The sequence below is a fragment of the Molossus molossus genome, unplaced genomic scaffold (genome assembly GCF_014108415.1).
Source record: "Molossus molossus isolate mMolMol1 unplaced genomic scaffold, mMolMol1.p scaffold_m16_p_10, whole genome shotgun sequence".
Taxonomy (NCBI): Eukaryota; Metazoa; Chordata; class Mammalia; order Chiroptera; family Molossidae; genus Molossus; species Molossus molossus.
The window spans coordinates 98,339,663-98,366,629 of NW_023425345.1; the positions used below are offsets into that span (position 1 = coordinate 98,339,663).

The window sequence follows — 26,967 nt, forward strand, 5'->3', positions numbered from 1 at the left end:
CTACGTCAGCACCGACATACAAAAAGAGGAGTTAGAAGGATTTATTTTATGAAGAGTAAAGTAAAACTTCAGAGAATTTTTTAAAAATTTAACAAAGGTGAGGATGCACCTTCCCAATGACCCAGGAAACCTGCTGCTAACACAGGAGAAGTCCCCAGCGTGTCAAAGGCTCTGTCGCAAGCAGGCGCCCAGCAGCACGTGTAAAAGGAAAAATCTGAAACGGGCACTAACAAGATACACAAATCGGAATACTGTGCGATAATAAAAATCTGCCCCACGAGCATCAACCCAGACGGAGACTCGGTGAACTGTACAGATGGAACACTGAAAAAGTAAGCTGCAAAGGAACAATTACATAAACCAGTGGTTTACAAAAACACAAACACAAATACATAAAGTGGGTATATGTGCTATATCCATGTGCATCTACATGTACATGTATCTGACAGGGGTGCCAGGTCACTTGAGAGAGATCAACAGCACCTCCGGATAATGGTTCAAAGGCTTCAGCTGTGTTCGTAACATTCTATTTCTTAAGCTGGGTGGCAGACCCATGGTGTTCACTGTATTACTCTTTGCAGCTTTTCGTATGTTCACAATAATCCGCAGTGAAATTTTTAGGAGCGCAGGTCCCGTGTCGAAGGCTGATGCTGCGCTCGCCACAGCAGCCGACTCCGCCTCCAGCCAGACCGGAGCTCCCACTGTTCACAGCGCGGCCGGCTTCGTGGGAAGAAAACAGAAAAATTTCCCCTTCACGTATCTGGGCCATGTGCTGGGAGGTGTGTGTGTGTTTCCGCGAAGAAATCACCCCCCTCCTGTTCCGTGTGCTTCGACCACGTGTGCTGTGTGCACTCATCCGGCCAACATCGCTGTCTCCACCAGGAGCAAGGGTCTGGTCCCAAAGGTGACGGAGCCATCCCGCACGCCGGTGCACTTGTGGTGGGACTGCCAACTGGTGCAGCCACTAGGGACAACCATATGAAGCTCCCTCAAAAAGCTAAAAATAGATCTACCACAGGACTCAGCAATTCCACTTCTGGGTATTTATCTGAAAAAACCTAAAACACTGATTTGAAAAGACTTATGCACCCCTGTGTTCACTGCAGCACTGTTTACAATAGCCAAGATGTGGAAGCAACTTAGGGCTCCACCAACTGACAAGCGGGTGAAGAAGATGTGATACATAGACACAATGGAATATTACTTGGCCATAAAGAAGAAAGAAATCTTACCATGTGGGACAACGTGGATGAACCTAGAGGGTATTAGTGAAACAAATCAGAAAGAGAAAGACAAATACCATACGATTTCCCTTAGATGTAAAATTTAAAGAACAAGACAAAACAAAACAAAAACAGACTTGTAGCCCTGGCCGGTTTGGCTCAGCGGTTAGAGTGTCAGCCTGTGGTCCAGAGAGACCTGGGTTCAGTTCCCGCTAAGGGCACGTACCTCAGTTGCAGTTTGTACCCAGCCCTGGTTGGTCGTGCGGGTGGCAGCCACTCTATGTGTCCCTTTCACGCCGATGTTTCTCTCTCTTCCTCTCTCTCCCTCCCACTCTATCTGAACAAAAAATGGAAAAATGTCCTTGGGTGAGGATTTAAAAAAACAAACAGACTTGCAGACACAGAGACAAACGGATGGCTGCCAGAGGGGAGGGAGTGGGGGATGGGTAAAAAAGTGAAGGGAGTATAGTCATAACATTGTGACAGTCTGCTCTGTGACAGGTAAGTGCCAGAGTCAGTGTGGGGTTCACACAGTAAGGAACATAAATGTCGAATCACTATATTGTACACCTGAAAGTAATATAACTAATATAATATTGTATGCTATCTACACTTGAATTTAGAAAGTAAAAATAAAACTTAAATTTTTCAAGAAGAAAGTAGGCCATCATACCCAGAGGCATAGGTGCAGAGCCAGAGCCGCGGGGCACTGTGAGAACACGGGGGGGGGACAGTGCAAGGAGAGCTTCTGGGAGGAGGTATTTCCAGCTCCCTTTAAAGAGCAGCCATTTGCTCTCTGGCCAGTGTTGTCCAGTGGTTAGAGCATCGACCCAGACATGGAAGGGTCACAGGTTCGATTCCCAGTTAAGGGCATGTGCCTGGATTACAGGTTTGATTCCCGGCCCCAGTCAGGGCATATTCAGGAGGAAACTCATCAATGTGTCTCTCTCACATTGATGTCATCTCTCCCCCACTCCCCACCTCCCACTCTCTCTAAAAATCAATGGAGAAAAATCCTCCGGTGAGGATTAGCAACAACAGAGCAGCCACCTCCGCAGGCTGAGGCTCAGGGTTGCAGATCAGCCACAGAGAGAGAAGTGGGTTGTTGCCGAGACCCAGTGGCCTCTTCCCTGCAGCGTCCCTGAGTGGGTGACCAGGGCGTGTGCCAGGCCTTCCTGAGAACAGGGTGCAGGAGCAGTCAGCAGTCAAGTCAGAGAGGGAGGCTGGTTCAGCCGGATCAGATCATGAAGGGGTGTGGGCTGCCATCAGAGGCTGGGACTAGAGTAACAGCACTGGAATTGGGGCTGGGTTCAGGAGCCACCTGGGGCCCCAGACGGCGGGACCCAATCCTTCCCTGTCCTCCTCTCTCTTCTCTGCATGTCCCTGGGACAGTGTCCCCCCCTCTCCATCTGGGAATTTAGGACCCTGACAGTTAGGCATGGCTGAGGAACAGGGTGCTTTGTGGGAGTTACAGGTAGTGAGGCAGACAAGGAGGGTGCTCCCAGCTCTTACAACCCCGGTAACAGTGACAGAAAGCCGTCCCCCTGCCACTCCGCCCAGCCCCTTCCAGCGGAGAGCAGGTGAGTGCTGAGAACAGCGTACGGGTTTAGATCCCTGCTGCTCTTTACCTCAGCCCCACAAAACACTTTCTCACACGTCTTCAACCCTCCCTCGCTGAGCCACATCCTGGTGGTGTCTGAGTCACACGGGTCACCTCAGCCGTGTCTTCTCTGCGGACGCCTTCACCCGTGCGACTCGGGCTCCCACTGCCCAGGCCCTGGAGCAAACAAAACGACTCCATAACATCTCTAAACTCAGTGCAATTTGCTGTCAGCAAACACTGCCAGCACTCAAGACAAATTGTCACTGTTTCTCCTCCAGGAATGTGTGACAAATGGGTGGTACACTAAGTGCCTGACAGTAATGATGAGTGCGGCAGGAAGACGAAGGACCTCGTGGAGGCTGCGGAGAGGACCCGTGTGGTGGGAAGCCAGCGGAGGGCTGAGTACAGGCAATGGAACGGAGGAGGTCAGAAAGGGTCCCTGCAGAAATCATCCTTCCAGGGAAGCAGAAATCCAAGGCCCTCTGTTTCTGAAGGTGCTGAGCCCGTCGCGTGCCCAGCGCTCTAAGTACGGACCCCTCCTGATCAGAACTACCTGGACAGGTGGATTTCACGAGCTGGTGTTTTGTGACGAGAAAGCACGAGGCTCACGAGGCACAGCGGAGGGCAAGCATGCACACGCGCACTTTCCCGTGAAGAGCCGCTCCCCGAGGTGTGCCGCTGGTGAGGACGACGCCACCAGTGAATCCACGGACCGGGCGGTAAGCCGGAACAGAAATGACGGCCGCCTTGGCGGCCGTCACCCAGCCCGAAGCACTGAGAGACCACGAGCTGAGTGCTCTGACCCTGCGGGCAGCTGCCGGGGCAGCCCCTGGTCCGGTGGGCTCACTGCCTGTGGCCAACAAATGCCCTGGGTCCTGTTCAGATGACCAGACACTGAGTTAAGTGTCACCAGGGCCATCTACACTTGCAAGAATGTAGATTTCTGGTCCCGGTGACTTCCCCTTGGTCCTTTCAAGTCCTTGTTCCTGATGAAGGTCATCGGTCCATTTAACAGCCACTTACTGCGAGGAGACCCATCAGCTCCCATAGGATAAATACACAAACCAACGCCCAAACCCACAGGAGAAATCTCCACGTGGGGAGGGGTGGCTGAACCCCAAAGAATGTTCCCACAGAGAGAAGAGAAGGCAACAACGCATGGGGCTCCTGCACTCGGGGCCCACACACCCCTCTGCCCCCATTCGCACCTACCCAGCCAGGCCATCCCCCCCGCCGCCCCGGTGGCCTCTCCTGCCTCCTGGGAGAAAGTCAGACCTGTGCCCTCCTGTCCCGGCCCACCTTCCAGGTCTGCACAGCCCACGCTGGACGATGGAGGGTTCACACCCTTAGGGAGAAGACCGGTCCTACACACACAGGTGTGGCCTACCCTCGTCAGCACCCTGGGGTGTGCCCCACAGCACACAGAAACGTTCTCACTGGTGGTCACCTCCCTGAAGACACCACGTGCTGGGGAGAAAGGTGGGTGTACAGAGGTCGCAAACACGCGTGTGAACGGCTGTGACCGACACGGGGTGCGGCTGCCGAGGAGCAAGCGCCCCCTCCACGCGGGCTAGGAGTCCGACAGCGTGTGTCAGAGAGCGGCCTGGGCACAGCGGCGTCTGGGGGTCCGCAGCGGGCCTGGCCCCAGGCCGGGGAGGGCGCAATCAGGCCGCAGCGTGTCCTGCCTGGCCACCAGGTGTGGGCCCTGGTCACACAGCCCACGGCTTACTCACCCGGCAGGGTGATCTGCCCTGATTGGAAATGCAACAATATTTACACCGTGAATAAAATCAGAAGGAAAAATGAATTTCACTGAAACACAATTTACAAGAAATACACGTGGTTACATACTCGGGTTTAAAAAAAAAAAAAGACAACATTACATACCTATGTCATTTTTCTTTGATAGACCACTTTTCTCCAAGTTCTGTATTTTAAAAGAAAGAGAGAAAAAGATCAATGTCATCACATAACAAAGCTAACAACACACGGAATGAATACAGAGGGTACGCGTTAACATTTGGGGGAAGACACTGAACATGAGGGCTTGGAGACACTTCCCTGCAAACACAGCCCAGTATTAAGGGGAGAGCAACACCGATGTCCTTCTGTGTCAGGGCAGAAGCCTCCCAGGGGGCCGTCCCTTCCCGTGTGGTCTTGGACAGTCGCTTCACTGAGCTGAGGCTCTGCCCTCCTGTTTCACGTGGTTCCGTGTTCTGGGAGGGTCAATTCAAAAACCTTGTGATAACCTGAAACTAAAAAGCCTTTCCAAGCGAGAGGCACCAGCGTTTACCTGAGATCAACAAGAAGAGCTACTTCGGAGGTACTGACTGACTTAGGCAGAAGGCCAAACAGTGTCCAGTCAGGAGAAAAAGGCAAGGGATATCAATGAGAAGAGGAAAGGGAGCGACTACACCCGACGAAGGAAGCTGTTTCTACGGCTGCAGATAAGTTAACACAGTGATGTTCATTCTAAACGATGTTTTTCATTTCAGTCCAGTCGTCATCATAACTACTTCTTGGTTATCTCTGCACACAGTTGTTGGGACACACTGCTGCCTTAGGCCCAGTCCAGAGATTATTTAGCCCAGTGCTAACACTCTAAAGATTGAAGGCATAAGAACTGCAAGGGAGTTCCGCTGGGCCGGCAGCTCCAACTCCATTTTGAAGTGGTTCCGTTTCTTTTTTTTACACTTGTAAATTCTAAGCGTTAAAAACGCATCACAGACAATGTCAGTTCTGGTAGTGTGTTCCCTGGGAAGAGGTACAGCGCTTGGGTTCGAATGTACTGTGGAGGATGGTCCGATGTGCTCTCCTGCCTGAGAAGCTATACTGGGCTCTGCAGGTGGTCAGCCTGGGGATCCCGGGAACTCATCACAGCTGCAGGGCCCCTGTCAGAACTCCAGACGTGGGCACAGACACACCTGACCCTGATCCTGGGAAATCAGGGCAGGAGCTCTGAAAAGCTGTCTCTGGCCCAGCCAGTGTGGCTCAGTGGCTGAGCGTCGACCCATGCACCAAGAGGTCGCTGGTTCGATTCCCAGTCAGGGCACGTGCCCAGGTTGTGGGCCTGATCCCCAGTGGGGGGCATGCAGGAGGCGGCCAGCCGATGTTCTCTCTCATCGATGTTTCTATCTCTCTCTCTCTCTAACATAAATAAAGAAAAAATTATTTTAAAAAAGAAAGAAAAGATTTGTCTGACGAAGCGCCAAGTGTCAGCAGCTAAACCTGCCATTTCCATGGTCCCCTCCCGCAGACAAGGACTTTTCTCTAATTGTCCTCTCCGGCTTCCAACCGCCATAGGCTATAATTATGACAACCGGACAGTGGTAAATATCATCCTGTCTTCTTCACAGACAGCAACACGAAATTACCTACAAAACCGGACGCAGTGTAAGAGCTAAGACACACAGATGAATTACTTACAATGCCAAAGGAACGTGACAACAGACAGAGGACAGAGCAAAGCACAGGGGAACTCCTGAAATCACCAGTCTCAAGAACAGAAACACCGCTGGGATGAGCACGACCCCAGAGTCACGTATTTGTCTGCCACACTTCTGATCAAGTGACACTTTACTTACTCCTGATAAAACACATACACTCTGGAAGAACCAGAGAGAGAGTGAAAGAGAGAGAGAGAGAGACTAGGAAGCTCAACCCACTTCTGCGAATGTGGGAACCAAAGCCAGGTCATGTCATAAGTGAGCACGTGTGGATTCGGGATGTCCTCCAGACTCTACTGCCACTCGTGGCTGGGAGAACAGCCCGCCCTCGGAGAAGGAGCTCTGCCCTGGGTCCAGAGGGCCCCTCCTCTTCGCCGTGAACCTGCTGCTTTGGCCAAGCTGCCTGCTCCTTGGGAGGCCCCAGCTTTGGCTGCCAGGGAAGGCTCATGGAAAATTAGAAATTTTCTATCTAAATATACTGGAATGGACAAAGAAAATATGGTCTATACATACTACAGAATACTATTGGGCATTAAAAAAAAAAATTTCTGACACGTGCAGTAACATGGATGAACCTTGAGGACGTTATGTTAAGTGATGCACAAAACAGTATCAGTGGAGCCACTTCATTTTATTTTTTTAATCCTCATCTGAGGATATTTTTCCATTTATCTTCAGAGAGTGGGAGGGAGGGGGAGAGAGAGAGAAAAAAAAAAAAGACGACATGAGAGAGATACACAGATTGGTTGCTCCCGCACGACCCTAACCAGGGCTGGGGATGAACTGCAACCAAGGTACATGCCCTTGGCCAGAATCGAACCCTCGACTCTTTCATCTGCAGGCTGTCTCTCTAACCCCTGAGCCAAACCAGCAAGGGCGGTGGAGCCACTTTAAATGGAGCTGGAGCACCCGGTCAGTGTGGCTCAGTGGTTGAGCATTGACCCATGCGCCAAGAGGTCGCCGGTTTGATTCCTGGTCAGGGCACATGCCCAGGCTGTAGGCCAGATCCCCAGTGGGGGGCATGCAGGAGGCGACCAATCGATAATAAATGGAACTGCCTTGCGCATCCACACCTCAAACCTTGGAAAGTTAACGCAGGGCAAAATAACCTTTGTACTGGGCCTACAGCAACATTATGTTAAAAAAAAAAAAGTTTGCCAAGATAATAAGAAAGCAGTTATTACGACCACTGGGCTGATGGCTACAGGACTGAAACTTTAAAACATTCTTTAGAACATCACTGTGTTAGCTTATCTGCACCAACAGAAATGCCTTCCTTCTGCTAATGCAAGTGTTCCCCTCCCCCTTTCAAAATACCTCTTACCTCTGTCTCCTAATCAGAAGACTCTCTGGGCTTCTGCCTAAATCAGTGCTTCCCCAATAGCTTATTCTTCTGGATTCCTGGCAAACTCTTGTGCCTCTCTCCTTGCCTTTCCTTTTCAGGTTGACATATCATAAGTCAGTCACAAAAAGACAGACACTGTAGGATTCCACTCAGATGAGGCACCCGGAATAGTCAAATTACTAGAGACAGGAAGTAGGACGCTGGTTGCAGGGCTGGGAACGGAGCCGGGGGCTGGCGTTCAGCGGGCAGAGAGTCAGTTCCGCCAGATGAGAACAGCTCTGTGGATTGCCTGCTCGATACATGTCTACTTAACAGTACTCAACTGTACACTTAACAATGGTTCAGATGGTAAATTTTATGTTATGTGTATTTTACCACGGTTTTTAAAAACCAGCACTGAAGATGATCCAATCCAACACCCCCCTTTACAAATGAGAGAGCGGAGGCTCGGAAAAGAGGCAGGATTCGCTCACTGTTCAACAGTCATTCTAGCCACAGAACTAGGATGAAAACCCAGGTCTCTCGACTCCTTTCCCATGTCCCTTTCTTATACCCCCACCCCCATGAGAACACACCTCCAGCCCCCCTCCAGAGGTATTCTGCAGAAAACAGGCATCATTGATGCAGACAGATTTTGAGAGTAAGCTAAAAATAATACCTACAACTGAGACAGGATAGTAAGAAGCTGGGAAAATTCCTTGGCAAGCGGAATAGGGAAACTGAGACAGAAAGCTGAACAAACGGGCCGAGCAGTCACAGCCAGATAAGAAAGGTCGCGGGACAGAAGGCCCTGGGTGGCTAGCAATGGGCAAAGCTGGCGCCGGACCTCGCCCCAGCCTGGCCTTTCTTCCCCTGGCATAGTGCTGTCCTGCGGCTTCGACCCTCTGACCTTTCCTCCCTAGAGATAACATCGAGGCCTCCGCTGTGTTTCAGCTCCAGGCCCAGAAAAGCAGCAAAACCAGGTGGGTGACACCAAGACCAGCTACAATGACTAAGGACCCCCTGCCCTGGTGCTAACCGATCAGTAGAGACTACAACTCTGAAAGGCACACCTGGAAAACTGATGAATATTTTTTTGAGACCTACCTAAGACCATCCCTAAACTCCCAGCCTTTAAAAACCAAAACACCACTGCTCCCTCTCTCTCCAGGTAGTACACCCACACCTTTCCCTTCCCCCTCTTTATACCCCACAGGCATGTATCTCCTGAACTCTAAGGGTCTGCAGGGGACCTGCAACCAGGGGAGCAATGGGCAGTGGCAACTCGTCTGGGCCTAACCCCTGAACCTGTCTCCAAGGCCCCCTTCTCGGACCTCTCAGGGAGCCCATGCAGCCCCGTGTGGCTCACTTCTCTCCTATAACATTTCTGGGGAGCCAAGGCAGCCCTGCCTCGCCTCTCTCCTACTACATCTTCTACCCTCAGCCCCTCCTTGTTTCACTGTCCCCAGCTCTAATAAATGTTCTCTCAAATCACCTGGACTCGTGTTGTGAACTCTGCCCTGCACGAAGTCAAGAACCCACACACTACTGCAGACAGCTCTGGGCCAGGTCCCCTTTCCGATAATACAACAGTCACCTTCATCAAGTGGAAAGATAAACAATATCTTGAACCCAGTGTTTTCAGATTTAGTAACTTCAAGCTGGAATCCCACTGGACTTTCTTCCACTGGAGATCTGCGTGAAACCAAAGCAGAGCCACCAGAATTGTGGCTTTCTCCTCGTCACTGAGCCCCGCCACGCCGACTGGCTGACACGACAGCTAGCAAACAATTAGCCATTTCCAGGCTCAACTTGTAAACAGAACAAATCAAATATCCACGAAACAGCTGGACTGGGTGAACTGAAACGGAACCAAAGCCGTCTTGAGTAAGTTCCCCTTTGAGAAAGAAAATTAGACTAAATAAACTAATTGCCAGACCGTTCAAAATTCTGTCTCCGGCTTCCCTCGTGGAAAGGCTTAGTTCTCCCCAAGAAAAAAGATACATGTGGTTTGTTTTATTATCTCTGCTGCCGTATGTTTCTTCCACTATCAGCATCAGGCCAAATGTGCTCCCTGCCAACGTTTCACAAGCCCACTGAATTGCTGCTCGGATCAGAAAGAGGTCTGTTCCTAACATCTCTACTCCACAGACAGTTCCCGCTCTTGCCAGGAAAAGACTAATCCAACGCACCCTTTGTCCAGTGTTATTTTTTAAGGCACCATAGATTTGAACCCTTGCAATCCATTTAGGTGAGGCTTCGTTTATAAATCCTTCATTCAAAGAAAATCAGACATCCTCAAGAGAATCTAATATGAAATCCTTTACAAAGGAAGAGGGGCAAAGCGGCATCTTCTCCCCTTTCACCCACAGCCACCACCAGTCCTGAGAGTCTGGTAAAATGAAGTAAGCAGGGTGCATTCATTGGAGCCCTCTGTTGTAAGGCGGGCCTGTGTTCATTCCGCCCCACCACTCACTACCTCCAGCCTCAGTTTCTCATCTGTACAACAGGAACCATAATTACAACACTCACTCAACCAGGTTTAATTAGATCATATAATGCTGAGCACAGTGTCTGCCCAAAGCAAATGCTCCATAACTGCTGGCTCCCACTCATTCATCATCATGTCACGTCAACTACCAGTCAACTACCACCATAAAAGAAATTTAACTGCCTAGCCGGTGTGCTCAGTGCTTGAGCATCGACCCATGCACTAAGAGGTCGCCGGTTGTGGGCCCGATCCCCAGTGGGGGAGTGTAGAAGGCAGCCAATCCATGTTCTCTCTCATCGATATTTCTATCTCTCTCTCCCTCTCACTTCCTCTCTCTCTAAAATCAATAAAGGAAAAAAATAAAATAAAAATAAAAAAGAAATTTAACTGATAAAAGCAGTAAGGTCCATCGTTCCCCTTTTTGACTTGTTTAGGTTCCTTTTGAAAGGCTGCACAGGGTATTTCTTGCTGTCACATCAGGTAAACATTTAAACAGGGCCTGGCACTGCCCTACGTGGCGGACACACACACGCACATGCGCACACACACACTCTTCGAAGCAGCTTCCTGAGACAGGCCCCGTTATCCCCTCTCATTGAGGACGCTGAGGCACAGAGAGGTTCGGTAAGCTCCAGGGCAGGCCAGCCTTGGTGAAGGCATACGACCCGTGCAGTATGGCTCCAGTGTCTAGCTCTAACTCCTTGTCATATGGGACTCAATGTCACAAGTCACCATAGGATGTAAGGCCAAGCCTGACTGCAGGTTGAACAGACACATGGCTGAGACGGCACCCAAGGCCCAGAGGGCAGGCTCCCTGAAAATGGGCAGGTCGAAACCCAGCACAGTGCAGGGAACCAAGTTTGGGGAAGTTCCCCCAGCTCTGCTCGGGCTGGCCAGTGTTCTGGGGCATGTGACCAAGTGAGCAGCGGGCTGAGGGGAGCCCAGGAGGCTTCTGAGCAGCAGTGACAGGGCAGATAAACGAACGAGAACCCCAAATGCACATGGTTATTGTTCAGAGCTGTACCTCGTCTCAGGAAGCTGCTTCGAAGAGTGTGCGTGTGCGCATGTGCGTGTCCACCACGTAGGGCAGTGCCAGACCCTGTTTAAATGTTTACCTGATGTGACAGCAAAAAATACCTCCTGTCTCCGAGCCACCTACAGACTTTGGAGGACCCTGGACAGCACATTCCCTCCTGTCTCCCAGTCTCCAGTACAGTCTATAGGAGACGGTTCATCACCACCTCTCTCCGTGGGATTACGGTTTTTTGGCGCTGTGGCCTGGGCACAGATGGGATTAATGGCCTTCTTCAAGGGCTTTCATTCCTTTGAGTGAAAAATGACACTGAAACAGGATTCCCTTAGCTCTACATTTAGATTTACATTACATATTCAAGGCAAAGGAGACATATATTTCTTCATTTGAAAAGATTATGTAAAACCTGTATTTAAAAGTATGTGCTATAATTTCTAAATTTATTACATAAAATTTTAGTTCCCTATTAACAAACCTTGGGTAGCACTTTAAATTTATTATAAACAAGGCTCATTATTGCCAAACACACACACACACACATTTTATAGTGTACACAGCTGTGTACTATAAAATTACTGTGTGAAAAACTCAAGGATTCAGAAATTTTGGATTCTGACTTCACCTTTTCAGAGTCAAGTGACCTCAGTCAAACCCTTAACTTCTCTTAGGGTAAATTTTCTCAGCTATATGTAAGAATATCTGCTCTGTTGAGCAGTAACAGGATCATCGAGAAGATTAAATTAAATTAAATGTCTGAAAATGCTTAATTAATCATAAAGGATCTTAAAACCTTAAGGAAGTATTATTTCCCCTGAAGAAATCCCATAAGATAGAACAGATAAAAGAAACATTCTATTTAAAAATGCTTTTAGACCAATTGTGGGGCCAAAAAATAGAGTTGACTGAGCCTTAATTAATATGACAAAAACAGCTCACATTTTAAAGTATTTTTTTCTGCTTGTCATATGCTAAACTACTCTTGTACAAAGCCCACACGGTAAAATTCAGATGAGGATCTGGAACGAAACCAATGATAAAATGATGGCAAAGCAGCCACTCAGAGATTTGGGGGAGTGTCGTCGCCTCTCCATCGGGGCCCCAGGGCTGCTTCTGGTTCTGACTGTGCAGAGTCGGGTCTCCGGGCCAGTGCCAGGATGCTCTCTCATGGTGCCACCTTCAAGGTGAGGGGCACTCAGGCTCTGGCGACCCTGGGAACACAGCATAATCCTTTCACAGTCTGGAAGAATTAAACCCAAGGTTCAGATGTGGTACAACTGGAGAAAACTATTGTATCCAAGCAAAAATTCGAACATGTCTAACTTCACAACAGAACATCGTCTTCCTTACAATGAAAGTTGAAACCTAGTGGATATACTTTAACTACTAAAGGACGTTTTTAAAAGCCAGCCTGTCTGTTGGTTGCTGCTGGGGATTCAAACTCTATGTTGACCAACATTTCATAAATTCGTTTTAAAAAAAGAAGAAACCTGATAACCACTGAAAGAGGGAATCAGGACGCTCCCACTCAAGGAATCACGTGCGAGCCTCAGACGGGAAGAGTAGGTTTGATCATCAGAATCAGTACCTTAGATGGCGTGACCTCCTTCTTTACATCTTCAGAAGCCAACGTAAAAGCTGGGGGGAAAAGGAAACATGTTTATATTAAAATTCGCCATTAAGGTTTAGTCTCACATTGAACAATTTTGCTTAAAATGAAAAAAATAATGATGATACAAGACATATTTTACTCATGTTTAAAAGCAGCTGCACTGCCACAAACTAGTACCACTGGCCGCCTTCATTTCCAGACCCAAAATCATTTATCAGTGCAAAGCCAACACTCTCAGGCCACCAAACTAAAGAAATACTCCGGCAGGAGTGAGATTCTGTATTTGCCATTGTGGTCTGTAGATATTAAAAACCACAGCATAGGTGCACCCAGAACACAACTTCTTTGAAACCTCAGTTCTCGTGCCCTACGGTAAACAAAACAACTTTCATGGCCAAAAGCTCTTCTGAAAACAAAAGGTTCCCTGAGCCACACACTAGCAAGAGGAGGACCGGCCCTGGGCGCGCCACGCGGTCCGAGGCACCAGCAACAGGGCTGGGTGGAGAAGACCAGCATGTCTGTCTTGCAGCTGAGGGGCATTTCTGTTTCTTATGTTTCAGGGAAGGAAGACCGAAGCTGTTCTGAAAGAATTGACACTGGCTACAGATAGAGGGTGGAAAAGGGGAGGGGGGCAGTGCTGGGAAGAATAGCCTGTAAGGGAGAAATATTTACGCTTTTGATGGGTGGTGGGCAGACCCGGAGTTCCCGCCGTGTCTGCTGGTCGGAGCAGAGCCTGCAGGTGGACTGGAGCCCCAGCATTCACTCAGGAAGGTGAGCAGTCTACCTTTAGTTGGCCCACAGCTATCAACTGTTTAAATTCTCTCATCTCTGTCTCTCACTCGCTTGCCACTGTAATTTAATTTAGGACACCTCAGCTATTTTTCTTGTCACTCCTAAGCAAAGGGGAATTCCTGAGCATCTGGGGGAAGAAGTGTAAATCCCCGCCCTCACAGTCTGGCAGCAACAGAGCCAAGTCGGGCTCCAGGGACCGCTCAGGGACCGTCTCGGGGATCCTGGGCAGAGTGGTGCAGACTGCTCCCTGCATGCAGGGCGCTGGAAGGAGCCCCACTGAAGCCCTGGGGCCAGGAGGGCGGGAGGAATTGAAGCCATTCCCCACTTACAGTGATTTAATGTTCCGAGTCAGAGCCCATAAATAAAGATATCCCTGCCTCGAGACACATCTAGGCTCTACATTAATAATAACAATAATAACACTTTGAAAATTTAAAGCAAAATAATAAACCAAACAGGAAGGTCAACTGGGCAAAATGGAATCCTAATCACAGCATTCCCCGGGAAAACAGGCAATGCCATCGACCAGGAACGCACTTCAAGGGTGGGACAGGTAACGCCATGGAGCAGAAATAAATCACAAGGCGTGATGGGGGCAGGGTGACAGGAGCAGGAGAGGACCTCGCCACCCGGGAGCTTGCCAGCCCCATCCCCAGGCATCACTGCCTCCAACTCTCCATTAACATTTGCTCAAGGGAAATAATCTAAAACATAGTCACACTAAGAAGCCAATCACTAAGGTGCTTTAATCATTTCCATTTCCAGATGACATTTCCAGAGGCAGCATGAAATTGAAATGTGAGTCAAACGAGCCTCTACGTGTGGAATTTAGATAACAGCCAATATTACCGGAGGCCTTCCAGAAGCCCCCTCTCATCCCAACTCCACCTCGCCCCGCTTGGTTTTCCTACAGAGCACGTACCACCACTGCCATAATATACATTTATTGGTTTATTGCTTGCCTTATATATTAGTTCATTGTAAGCTCCATGAAGGCGGGGATGTGGTTTTATTTACTGTTTGCCCATGAACCTAGAACACAGCCAGCATACACAAGAGCAATAAATATTTAACAAGTGATAAATAGGAACGAATGAACGAATGAGTGAATGAATGAGTGAATGCAAGTCTCCATTATGGCCCCGGGGTCACATCACGTAAGGGCTGACTATTTCTTACACTAGGCAACATCAACCCAGCAGAATGAAACAGTTTAGTGTCGCCACCTTAATTTATTTTCACTAGGATCTGACCTACTTCCTCACTTTTACACCCACCCACACACGCACAGCCCATATCACTCATTAAGCTTTAAGAAGAAAGAGAGATTTAATACCAAACACCCTTTAACCATTTAAATTTTGCTTCTAGGTACCTAATTTTTTGGAGGGGGGTGGTTAATATGGGGTTATTTACCTCCAACCTAGCATGTACACGTACAGTCCTCAAGAAGACGTCGAATACAGAATTATTAATAAACGTCACGCAGGGAGGTCACAACATGTTACCCTCACTCAGCACCGCAGGATTTCAGAAAATAGGATACTCCAACAACTTGCAGGCTATAAAACCTGGTCAATCTAATACACAACTCTGAAGGCAAAATACACATCTGCCAACCCCATCAAGTCCTCATACCAAACGTGAACAAAGCTCTCTGGGTGAGAGTTTACTCTCTATACAGAAAAATAACCTCAGTTGAACACGCGCAGTGACTCGTCCGCTAATAACCAGCACTTCATCTTGTCACCATTTTGCAAGGTCAGGTGGCTATGTAAACACAGAAGCCCCTGGCCCTTTAGAATGTAGACCCCCTACTGAAGAAAGTGTCTTTATTTGGTGGTACTAGCTCTGAACATGATTAACACATCAGTTTTCATAGATAAGCAGCTAATATGATTTGATGATGTTACTGTTTCAAGTAGGAGTTACATAAAAAGAAGATATTCCCAATAAATCAAGTAGATTCTCCAAATCCTGCCTCCACACTCCAGACCCCATGCCTTTATTCAGACAAGGCTGAGGACAGGGCAAGCATTTTCCTTCTCTCCAAAAATACACTGGCCCACAGTTCAATATTCTTTCAACAAAAAACTCGTCATTTCTTCCCCATCACTCTGCTGTGAAAGTAAGAACAACTTTTCCCCCGACAGAAGTAAATCACATAACATTTAAGTCAATATCATAAGAAACACATCAGAATACTTTCAGGCATACGAGCAAGATCATCCCCATTAGATGAATATGAAAAGACTACCAGTTGGTTTTACCTTTGCTTCCATAATCTAAACACAAATTCATCAAGAAACCAAATGCATTTGGAAGATACAAAATACACAATACCGTTATTACCTCCGGTCTTAAGATAATGAATGAATTTACGGAATTCCTACCATGGAATCTACAGCTAGAGGAAATGAAAGAGAAACGGTACACATAGAGGAGGGAAGTGAGAAAAAGTAGCAAGGAAGATAAGGAATCACCCGGCACCTGGGATAACTCTGCCTAGAGCTCAGGGTTTAGTTTAACACCCTCTGCCTGGGGTGGGGGGAACAGGGGGAGGATAGTGTCCCCACCCCAGCAAAGAAAGGGGCTCCTAGGAGCTCCAGGTGTGTGTGTGTGTGAGAGAGAGAGAGAGAGAGAGAGATGTTTGGCCTCCCACAAATTTCCAGATTCGGTGGGGAAAATCCTTCTGGAAAGTTGGCCTGAAGGCACAGTACTGTAGGAGAAATACTGCAAGGTAACTCATGCTCTTAGATGTCAAACTGCTGTTTAAAGGTAATTTTCCCGTTTCTATTTTCAACATGAATTTCTGTGAATTGCTACAGGGAACTATATGTAAAGTGCAAATCAAGGCAGGCAATAGAAATAAGACCCTTCTCATGATAACTTTAAATAATTCAAGCCAACAAATGTGTTAGCGCACCCATCGTGGGAAATAAATCAAGATTTTACAACAAACCGGGGACAAAGATTTATAGGCTCCCCTAAGTCCTGAAGTGCAAGAAAACTGGAGAGGAATTAATTGCACTGCATTTAACCAACACTAATCGATCTTTTCTTGTTCCTGAGAGGGAGCACGGGACCCTGTGCCTACGTAGGAAAGACAAGGGTAGCTCCTAGCTCCTCGCTCTGTTTTGTTCCCATTCCCTGATCTGTCCTCCTAAACTCTCCCAGAAACAGCTATCACAGGAAACCAAATAAAATGCAAATAATAATAATAATAACAACAACCACCATCTCCAGGGGTGCTGCCAGGATTAAGTGCGTTAAGAAGGGCTAGGCATGGATGACAAGCCCAGTGGGTGATTTATGGTTGCTGGTGAATCCGGTTACAGACCGTCAGTCTGGTCTGTGTCTGGTGCGAATGTGCACAGGAACCAGGAATGGGGAGAAAACCACGTGGCCTTGGCTCTGGCATCAGGACCCACTCGCAGCACACACCGGGAGCTGTCAGCAGGCGCCCCCGCAGGGCTCAGGGTCGCACACTTGACACAGTGTGGGAGGCAGCCTTTGGGGCTTCACTTTCTTTCCTGTGACCTACTTAGAAAACATCTCACCCAGCACAGCTCCACCCGGAGCTCCGTTCCCTGGAGCTTTCCAGGTTGCACTCCGGGTCCTCCGGAGGGGGCCTTAAGCTCCAGCATGCACAGCCCACAGCCAATTTATTTGGTTCCAATTACCTGCTTGGAAGATAATCCATGGCAGCAGAGGGTGCAGAAACAAACTCTGGCTCAGCAACAGGGGACAGAGCCACTGTCCCTGGGCTCACAGACGCGCTGGGCAGCACCTCCCTCCCTCCGCGCCCAAGCACAGGACAGAGACCCTGTCCCTCTCCCTGGGCTGAGCCAGGACCTGCAGGCAGTGGCTGAGGATCACAGAGTTCAGCGAGTGTACTGTTCCTGGAACAGGGCCTGGCACTTGCTAAGTGCTCGGGGTGTTAGCAGCTATTATCACTATTGTTATGAATTTATATTTTCAACTGTTCAACAGGAAATCAAAAGGTGGCTGTGTGGGCACTTGAGCCACACCTGAGGCTGGGAGTGGGGAAGAAGGGGGATGAGCTGCCCCCAGGGAGCTCACAGTGTTACAGGGGACCCTCGGTCAATGTCAAGCACAGAAGTGTGGCTCCCAGGCAGTCCTGCTGAGGGCAGGCCCTAGGGAGCCCCTGGGTGGAGACAGGGCACCTCACCGGAGCAGGGCAGCAGAGAGAAAGATTTCAGTCAGGACAGCCCAGGCCTTGAGAAAGTCAGGTCCAGGCAGCAGAGACTTCAAGGACAAGAGCAAGGAGGCCTCGAAACAGTCCAGCGTTTCCAGAACACAGACACCTGAGCGGAGGGGTGGTCAGGGCCTGGATGAGAGGAGGCCCGAGATGGCCGTGTCCTGAAAGGGGTTGGTGTCAGGGAGTCTGGTTGTATTCTGAGTGCCACAGAAGCTTTTTCAGAAGGCAAGTGCCACGTCGAGATGTGTGCCTTACACAGCTTTCTAGAGGTAGTGCATGGGCGGGCCACGGGAGGGCGGTGGGAGGGGTATGGGAGGGCGGTGGGCGGGCCACGGGAGCTTGGTGGGAGGGGTGTGGGAGGGCGGTGGGCTATGGGAGGAACAAAAAGACACAAAGGTGCCTCTGGGAAGCTAACAGAGCCAGGCAATGAGAGCAAAGGGGCTGACTGGGGGCAGTGCCCGGGCACAGCAGGGCTGTGAGCAACAGCGACTAAAGCAGCAGAATGGACAGGCTTGGAGACAGTTCCTAGGGGTGGATGTGGGCGGGGAAGGGACAGTCCAGAGGGTTGGAGAGAGAGAGAGAGATGAGCATAGGTGATTCGGGTTTCAGAAGGGGGGACTGGGCATACTGGGCTGCCATCACAAGCTAGAGAATACAGGAGGGTGACGTGTGTGGGGAAACTCAGCCTGGTTCCCAACACCCTGAGGTGCCAATATGCAGGAGCGGCCTGGTCTCCAGGTGTGGCGCTCAGCGCAGAGGTATGTGAGGAGAGTCACCGGCTCACTGTCTGCACAGCACGGTGGGGCTGAAGTCCCAGGCTGGACAGGAGACAGGAGTAAGGGAATCCTCATACTTCAGGGACAAAACTGCAAAGGAGACAAAAAGGAACAGCCAGGCAGAGAGGAGAAGCAAGGGAGAAGCCACTCTTTAAGGAGCTCCTCAGATGTTCCTTTAAGGACCTCTCTCCTTAAGTTCACAGAACAATGGGAAGACGTACGGGAGACCTCGGCTCCAGGACTGTTATATCATGAGGTCACCAGTCAGAGACAGAGTCTAGACTCGTGCCACCTGGGATCCACCCAGGCTCTGCTGCTAGCAGCTAAGCAACGTGGGTCCAGTGACTTGGCCTCTCAAAGCCTCTGCCTCCCTTCCCGTAAAGGGGAGAAATCAACCGAGAATGAAATGCCATCACATGTTCAAATTCAGGACAGGATCTGGGAAAAGCCACAGAGGCACCAATACCAAACTCTTGGGAAAAGGGGAAGAGGCCAGCACAATTCTGCTACCAGAGCAAGTAGAGAGCTGGACAACGTTTGGGATCAGGGAACCCCTCTCTGGTTCCCTGGCTCCCTGGACAACGTTTGGGATCAGGGAACCCCTCTCCAGTTCCCTGGCTCCCTGGGTTCTGCTGTGCTCACGGTGACAGGGCCACTTCAGAGGGAGTGCCAGGAGGCTGGCCGCCCACCCACGGATGCCAATGAGTGTACAGATGGGACACCCTCCTCTTCTGAGCCCACCCTCTACCCCAACTTGAAACACGTCTCCTGTTTTATCGAAGAAGTCAGGGAAAGTCACTCAGCAATAACGTGTGCCAGGACCAATATAGTCTATGTGCCACAGGGCAAATGCATTTACAAGCAGGACAGTAAAAGGGGGGGTAGGGGGGATACGTAGGCAAGAACCATATATTTTTTAAAGAAAAAGGTCATTTGCGTCTTTGAGTCATATCTCATTCAAACAAATGAAATGAGAACCCAAGAGCACTCAGAATAAGAAAGATAGAGAATTCCAACTCAAACAGAGTTGCAGGCGAGATCCAAACCAGGCTGAGGCACAGGTAAGCGGCAGAGGCGGCCCAGGTCACAGGGCCGCTCCAGAACACACGGGCGAGGTCCAGGAGGGCAAAAGGAAACACAGCATACCACACGCTGCATAACTCCTCCACAGAGCAGGATCTCACCGAACCATTAACAGTCAGGCTACCTCATAAAAACACGATTCATGCCTACCTTTTGGGTATCTTCTTTTGACATACAAAAGGTAGGTTTTAAATGCACCCGTCAGGACCACTGGCTCCACGGTACCCACAATCTGTGACATTCTAATGCCTACAGGAACTTGTCTGGTGTCCAAAATCCTTCACTGTAACAACCCACTCCCTAGTTTTAGAGGCTCATGACGCACACACGACAGTCCCTCCAGAAGCATTTGAACATCTGCCAAACGATGCTGGAACCGGAGAAAGGCTTCTAGTTTGAATTATGGGGCTCCTGGTTCCCTTCCCCAGCAGACAAAACGCCTGACAGCTGAGTACCAGGCTACGCCTCCCTCTGTTGCCCTCTCCCAAAAAGCCCCTACTATCGTTCAAGGCAAAGAACTAGCAATCATGGAGTTGTACACCTGGGCCTAGGGCTGCCCGGGCACGGTCCCTGCACCTGCAGTACATACAGTTCACCTGGGCCTTGTGGGAAAGGCAAATCCGCAGGCCTCACCTCTGATCTTTGAATCAGAAAGATCTGGAACGCAGGAATCTGTATTTCAACAGGGGCCCCAAAGGGGATTCTGTGAGACACTGAGGTGATACTCCTGTGTGCAAAAGGTTGGTGCACACTGGGGTGAAGGGCTGGACAGGCCTCCAGGGAAAGGACAGGCCTATTTTCACAACAAGCCCTGGTCATTCTTTACCTGCCTTCCCTCCCTTCATCTCACAAATGGAAAACAAGCTCCTGCATCGATGCCCTCAGGATCTAGAGATAAATGCAGCAAGATGTGTAAAGAGCCTATCACCTCTTCTGATCATAAAATATTCTTTCAGGAGCAACAGTAAGTCACAGCCCTAGGAGAAAAATGGCACTGCTACACTTGAATACACTCAACACTTATTTGATATTTTAATGCAATTTTTCCCCTAAACCTGTAGCTTTACATCATACAGATAGAGAGTCTCCTCCCCAACTTCTACCAAATCTTTGGTACACACACATTTAAAATAAAGGCTTAAATAAATTGATTTTGTCAATCAAGGCTCTTCTTTAAAAAAAAAGCTACTCAAATTGCCCCCAAACCTTCTCTCCAACTGACCTCTTCTCTGAGCTTCAGACCCGCAGATCTAACCACCCACCTGACGTGGTGCCTGAACACCTCACGTGCACCCCACTCAACTTGTCCAAGCTGAGAGCATCATCCTCACTGCCTTCGAAAAGTACAATTTAGAAAAATCATCTGAGTACTTAAAGTCAGAAAACTGTACACTTAAAAGTAATTAAGGTGATACATTTTACTTATACATATAACTACAATAAGTTTTTGTTGTTGTTGCTTAAATTCAGACTTTCTCCACTAGTGCCCATACCAGTATCTGCCCATGGCTCAGGGCAGAAACCTGTGACTCCTCCCTGACCTCACTGCTCTGTAGACAGCTGTCCCTGTACCCAGTGCACCCATCAGTCATGTTTCTTAGTGATTCTTAATCATCTCTCACGGAGCAGAGTCTAGCAGCCTCACTGGCTCCCCGCCTCCACACAGGGCCCCTCTAATCCCTGTTCAAGACAACCAGAGGGACATCTTACAGGGGACATATAATCGTGTCGCTCTCCTATGACAACGCTCAACAGCTTCCCTCTGCTCTAAGGACAAAGTCCAAAATCCTCACCCTGGTTTCCAAGGCCCTGCATAACCAGGCCTCCACTGGACTTCCCAGCCCCTCTCTGTCTCTCCAGTCCAGCCCCTTCTCACTCAATTCCTCCAACACCAAGCTCTACTCTCTGCAGGCCCACTCCCTTCCTCCCTCCACTGCCTGACTTCCGCTCCCCCTTCTGGTCTGGGCTGCCGTCCCTTCCTCCAGGAAGCCTTTCTTGAGGTTTCTCAACGGCACTACTGACATTTTGGATCAGATCACTGATTCTTTGGGGGTGAGGGGTGTCCTATGCATTGCAGTATGTTCAGCAACACCCCTACTTCCAGATGCCATTAGCACTCCCTGCCAAACTACCCCATAAGACCCGAAAAGTCTCTAGACAAGGCCAAACACTCCGGGAGGCCCTCCCCCAAGACCGCCCCTGTTGAGAACTTGACTCCAGGCTACAGCCACAGAGCTCCCAGAATGAACTCCGGCCACAGCACTGAGCACAGCTGCAGTCAGTTTCCAGTGTAGTTAGTACTTACTGTCATCTTCCCTTCCCGACTCCAAGCTCCACGAGGCAGCAAAGGGACTAGATCTGCCTTCTCTCTGCAATACCCTCAATCCTTAACACACAGTAGATCCTCAACCCTTTTTGAATAAACGGATGAAACTTTTAATATAGGAATACGTTACTACTATTTTGATACCATTTTTAAATTGCTAACCTTTTCTAGGAGTCCAAATCACCACCTCCCCGGAACCGGGTTTGTTTGGGAGTGGCTTTAGTGAACTGAGCTTTGAAATAGGGTATCAAGGAAGCCTCTGGATCAATAACGGGTCTGATGAACCCGATGCTCACCGTAACTTATCCTTTCTATTGGGAGAGATGGAATTAACACTCCTGTACACTGTTCCTAGGCAAGAATCTATGCAGCACCAAAGATGGATCACACCAATGCTAAAAGGAGGCAAAATGTGTAACATCTGCAACATCCCCATGAGTAATTCCTGTGCCTAGGAAGTATGCTTGCTTTAAATGTTCCTACTGAGAAGGATAAACCCGGTCCTTCGTGTCCTGACTGAGGTCAGTTTATTGGGACTTGCTCAAAGAGTAGGTCCACACATTTGCCCAAGAGGAAGTTAACAAAAGGGTCCCAACACCTCCTCCCTACCTCACCCCTATTTGAAATAGAGGCTCTTCCCACTTCCCATCACATTGCTCCCCCCACACACACACAACTTGACTACTGGCTACAAGCAAACTCCCTTGGGTCAAATTCATGATCAAGGGGGCCATGCCAGTTCGGGGGTCCTGGGATACGTGGATGACAATGAATTCAACCAGATGGTTAAAACTGGTGCCAGTAATATCTGTGCACTGCCTAAGAAATAAAAGGAGGGTTTAAAAATCAAAACTTTAAACACACACATACAAAAACAGTCAGGTCTGACTCTTGGTGTCATAACACGTCTGCCTCTCTGGAGTAAAATGAATCTGAGCAAGACCTGGCCCAGAATAAAAACTATCCCAAATGTTGGCAGGTGCTAAAATGTACAATCTTGACCCATACGGAGCAGAAACAGAGATAAGAAAGATAAAACTGAATCTCTATTATTTTACTACTGGTTCAAATAAGCTTCTTCACAACTGTACCAATTAGGATTGGGTTTGGCTGCATTAATAGAAAACTCAAACAATTGCTGCTCAATAAGACAGGTTTATCTTTAATCTCAGGCAATACAAGTCTGGCAATAGGTGATGCAGGGCTAGCTGGAATGGTGTGCCAAATCCATCTGACACCCAGGTGGTTGCTATCCTTTCTGATCTACCATCCTAACCACTGGCTTCTGTCAAGTCACCTTATGGTCACAAGATGGCCATCATGGCTCCAGCTATCAAATTCACATAACAGATAACCAGGAGAACAAAACAATGGCAAAAAAAAAGGCCTGCATCCAGCTGGGCCAACTGCCTTTAATAAGATTTACCAAGACCCACCCCAAAATCTCTACAGAGAACTCCCTGGCTAACCCCATTGGACTCACTGCCACCACTACCAGTATCCCTCCACCCTTCCCTTCAACCTCTGTGTTATTAGTCTGCTAGGGCTGCCATAAAAGAAATCACAGGCTAGTTCACTTAAACAACAGAAATTTATTTCTTCACATTTCTGGGGCTGCACGTCTAAGATCAAGGTGTCAGCAGGGCTGGTCTCTGCTGAGGCCTCTCTCCTTGGCTTGTAGAAGACCATCTTCTAGCTGTGTCCTCCCATGGTCCTTTCGCTGTCTGCATGCATCCCTGGTATTTCTTCCTCTTCTTATAAGGACACCAGTCCTACTGATTAGGACCCCACCCTTATGATCTCATTTAACTTTAAGTACCTTCTTTTTTTTTTTTTTTTTTTTTATCCTCACCCGAGGACATTTTTCCATTTTTTGTTCAGGTAGAGTGGGAGGGAGAGAGAGGAACAGAGAGAGAGAGAGAAACATCGATGTGAAAGGAACACATCCAATGGCTGCCACCCGCACAACCAACCAGGGCCGGGGACAAACTGCAACCGAGGTACGCGCCCTTAGCGGGAACCAAGCCCGGGTCTCTCAGGACCGCAGGCCGACGCTCTAACCGCTGAACCAAACTGGCCAGGGCTTAAGTACCTTCTTAAAGGCCCTATCTCCACATACAGTCACACCAGGGATTAAGGCTTCACGCTAAGACTTAAAGGACTCAGTCCATAATATTCCTGATTATCTCAGAGACTTTGGGGGGGGTGGGGCTAAGGATTATTGAGTAGGCAGATAGCAGCCTTTGGTACAATAGCATGTTAAAACTGGAACAGATGGCCAAGTTCCAGTATTTTATCTAGTCTATGGCTCTCATTTTATAGAGAATCCACACAGCAACTGACCTAGAATAAATCTCTGATTCTAGAACTGGCACTGGACTTGAGAACTGAAATTGCAGTAAATTTTGTCTGTATAATCATAAGGGTTTAAAATAAATTTTCTATATGGACTTTTCTCTAGTGAATTTGCTACAATTTGTGGGGGAAATAAACTATATAAAGTCAGGCCAATCTTATAAGGGAAGGTTTAAGGTGTTTTTAAATACTATCAGGAGTATCCAAATGCCTCAGAACTCCTATATATTTCTCTGTTTCGGCTAGATTCCAAGAATCTTGATTTCAAGCTTTGCAGAGTGCCCACCCCTCACCCTGACCCCCACCCCCACCCCCACCCCCACCCCCACATCAAAGCAGAGCTCAATAAAATAAATTCATGGTTTATTTCAGACCTCTAAGAATACAGCTTCCTGTCTGTACCAATGCATGAAAGCCAGTTCACAAAGCCAGTTCTCAGAAAACTTTTCATAGAGTCTATGTCTTATTTATTGTGCTTATCTGACAGCTTCACAATGCTAACAGAAATCTCTAAAAAATGTGTTGACATTTGAGTTCATTCTGAGTGTCTTTTAGCATACAGTATCAACTTTGGGCAGTGCAGCTATTCCCTCAAGGGCAATAAAAAATAGGTCCACAAAGCAATACAAACGTGCCTTTTAGCCCATATGTTGACTGTATTATATACAAACCTGATATTCCCAGGACAGCATTATAAAGTGCAAGGCTATAAATAGAATCCCAATTTCAGCTACCACCCACCCGCTTTGGTTAAGTGCAAAACTTCCAGGCAGCAGGCCAACTAATGCAGCTAGCTAGCAGTCCACTCCCTTCCAGCCTCCCTTCTCCCCGGGCTGCCCTAGCAAAGCACTTCCTTCCGCTAAAGCAGACCTTCCCGAAATTCAGTGGCTCCCCACTGTCCCTTCCAGCCTTCTGCCCAAGGTGCCCGCACATTTTTAATTACACTGTCGCTTACTAAATCACTCGTGTGGGCAATTAATTACCAATTAATCCCACACTGAGCACCTGTAGAAATGCCAGAGGTGCGAAAATAAGGTCCTTATTCAAAGAGCTTAAATCCAAGCAACAATGAGCAGCAAAGGTTCGGGGTGGCTACCAAGCAGCGATGTGCAACAAACAACATGCAGTCTTTTCCGAAATTGCACCACTCTGCCATTTCTAAAAATCTGAAATTACTGCCTCTTAGGCTGGGTTGGACGACAATGCCCCGAGAACACTGTAAAGAGAATCATTTCCCCCCAAGTTTTCAAACTTGAACAAATCTCACCATGAAAATTAATTACAATTATTTTTAAAGAAAAACTTTTATCAACATCAGTTATGATAAAGGGGAGAACACGCTGTCGTGAGACTGGCAGAAAAACGGGCGGGGACATGACAGCAGCAGGTCGGGCAGCTCTGTTTCCAGCAGTGTTCTCCACTTTTCCCCATAAAGACCACGATCTGGGGAGGGCTCCGCAAGGCTTCCCGCGTGCCAGGGCCGCCCACGCTGAGGCCGCTGCCCGCCCTTCCTCGTGAAGGAATCCGGGTGGGGGGCACGGGTGCCAAGTTGGCATGGTAGCCTCGGGGGCCAGGGCAAGTCCTCAGGCCACGCAGTGAGCCCCAGAGGGGTCAGCGGACACGTGGGCATCGCCTCTCAGGCCCACGGGCGGTGCGGCCGGTGCGGGCAGGAAGGGCACAGAGGTGCGGGGCGCGCGAGGGGACGAGGGGAGCCGCGGAGCGGGGCGGGCGCTAAGGGGCGCACGAGGGCGCGCGGGGAGGTGCGGGGAGCGCGCGAAGGGCAGCGCACGGGGCGGCGGGCGGCGGGCAGGGGGCGGACCCGTGTCCCTCCTTCCAAAGTTTTTCGCAGTCGCAGAGCTACTCGCGCTTCCTGTGGGAGTGACCCCCGGCGCTCGCGGCTCGGCCGGCGGCCAGCTCCGGGCGGAAGGAGGCGGAAGGCGGGCGGCGGACCGGCCGTGGCGGGGACGGGGCAGCCGAGAGGGGCCGGGCGGAGTGTCCCGGAGCCGGGTCCCCGGACGCCGCGAGAGGGCGCTGCTGCGGGGGAGGGGGTGGCAGCAGTGCCGATCGCCTGGCGCTACCCTCCGCGCGCCCGCCCGCCCGCTACTTACCCAGCGAGCAGGTGAGGAGCGAAAGCAGTGCCGGGAGCGCGCGGCGGCGGGCGGGCGGCCGCATCCGGGCAGCCGGGCTGCGCGCCGTGCGTGGGCGCGGGGACCAAGACACGCGGGGAGCGGAGCTGCGCCGCCGCCGCCCCTGCAGCCCGGCTGACCCTTTTCCGCGACTCTCCCCTCCCTCCGCCGGCTCCGCCCGCGCCCTCTGGCGGCCGGCAGCGGGAGCGCCCGTGTGCGCGCCAGCAGCGCCTGCCTGGCCCTAGGTGGGCAGAGAGGGGGCCTCTCCGCGCCCTCTTTCCAGGCGTCTGACCTGGGCACCTTCTGACACTAGTCTCCACTCCTCCCTTTCCTCCCTCTCCCTTACCTAAGCCCCATCCTCTACCCTCATTCTGTCACCTCTCTTTCCTGGCTCTCCAACAATAGATCAGTAGTTCCCCTTCTGACCCCCGAAGTGATGGGGGGGGGGGCTGGAGGGCGGGGAGGAAGTCACTTTTCCTCCCTCTATTGTACCATCTGCTATTTCAAAATCAATAATTCAGCTCTTAATACTCATGGCACCAGTGGTCTACTTTGATG

General features: G+C 49.7%; 1 protein-coding gene across 3 annotated transcripts in view; it reads right to left on the reverse strand.

Annotated features, from left to right (window-relative positions):
* B3GLCT (beta 3-glucosyltransferase) overlaps positions 1-26,539 on the reverse strand; it is a 101,858-nt gene extending 75,319 nt beyond the window's left edge. For all 3 annotated transcript variants that reach the window (XM_036252049.1, XM_036252050.1, XM_036252051.1), the window contains exons 1-3: positions 26,392-26,539; positions 12,706-12,755; positions 4,714-4,753 (exon numbers count right to left, since the gene is read on the reverse strand). In XM_036252049.1, coding sequence (XP_036107942.1) covers positions 4,714-4,753; positions 12,706-12,755; positions 26,392-26,455 — 154 coding nt within the window. In that variant the 5' untranslated portion in view covers positions 26,456-26,539. The remainder of the gene's footprint in view (positions 1-4,713; positions 4,754-12,705; positions 12,756-26,391) is intronic.
* Between the last annotated feature and the right edge of the window lie 428 nt (positions 26,540-26,967).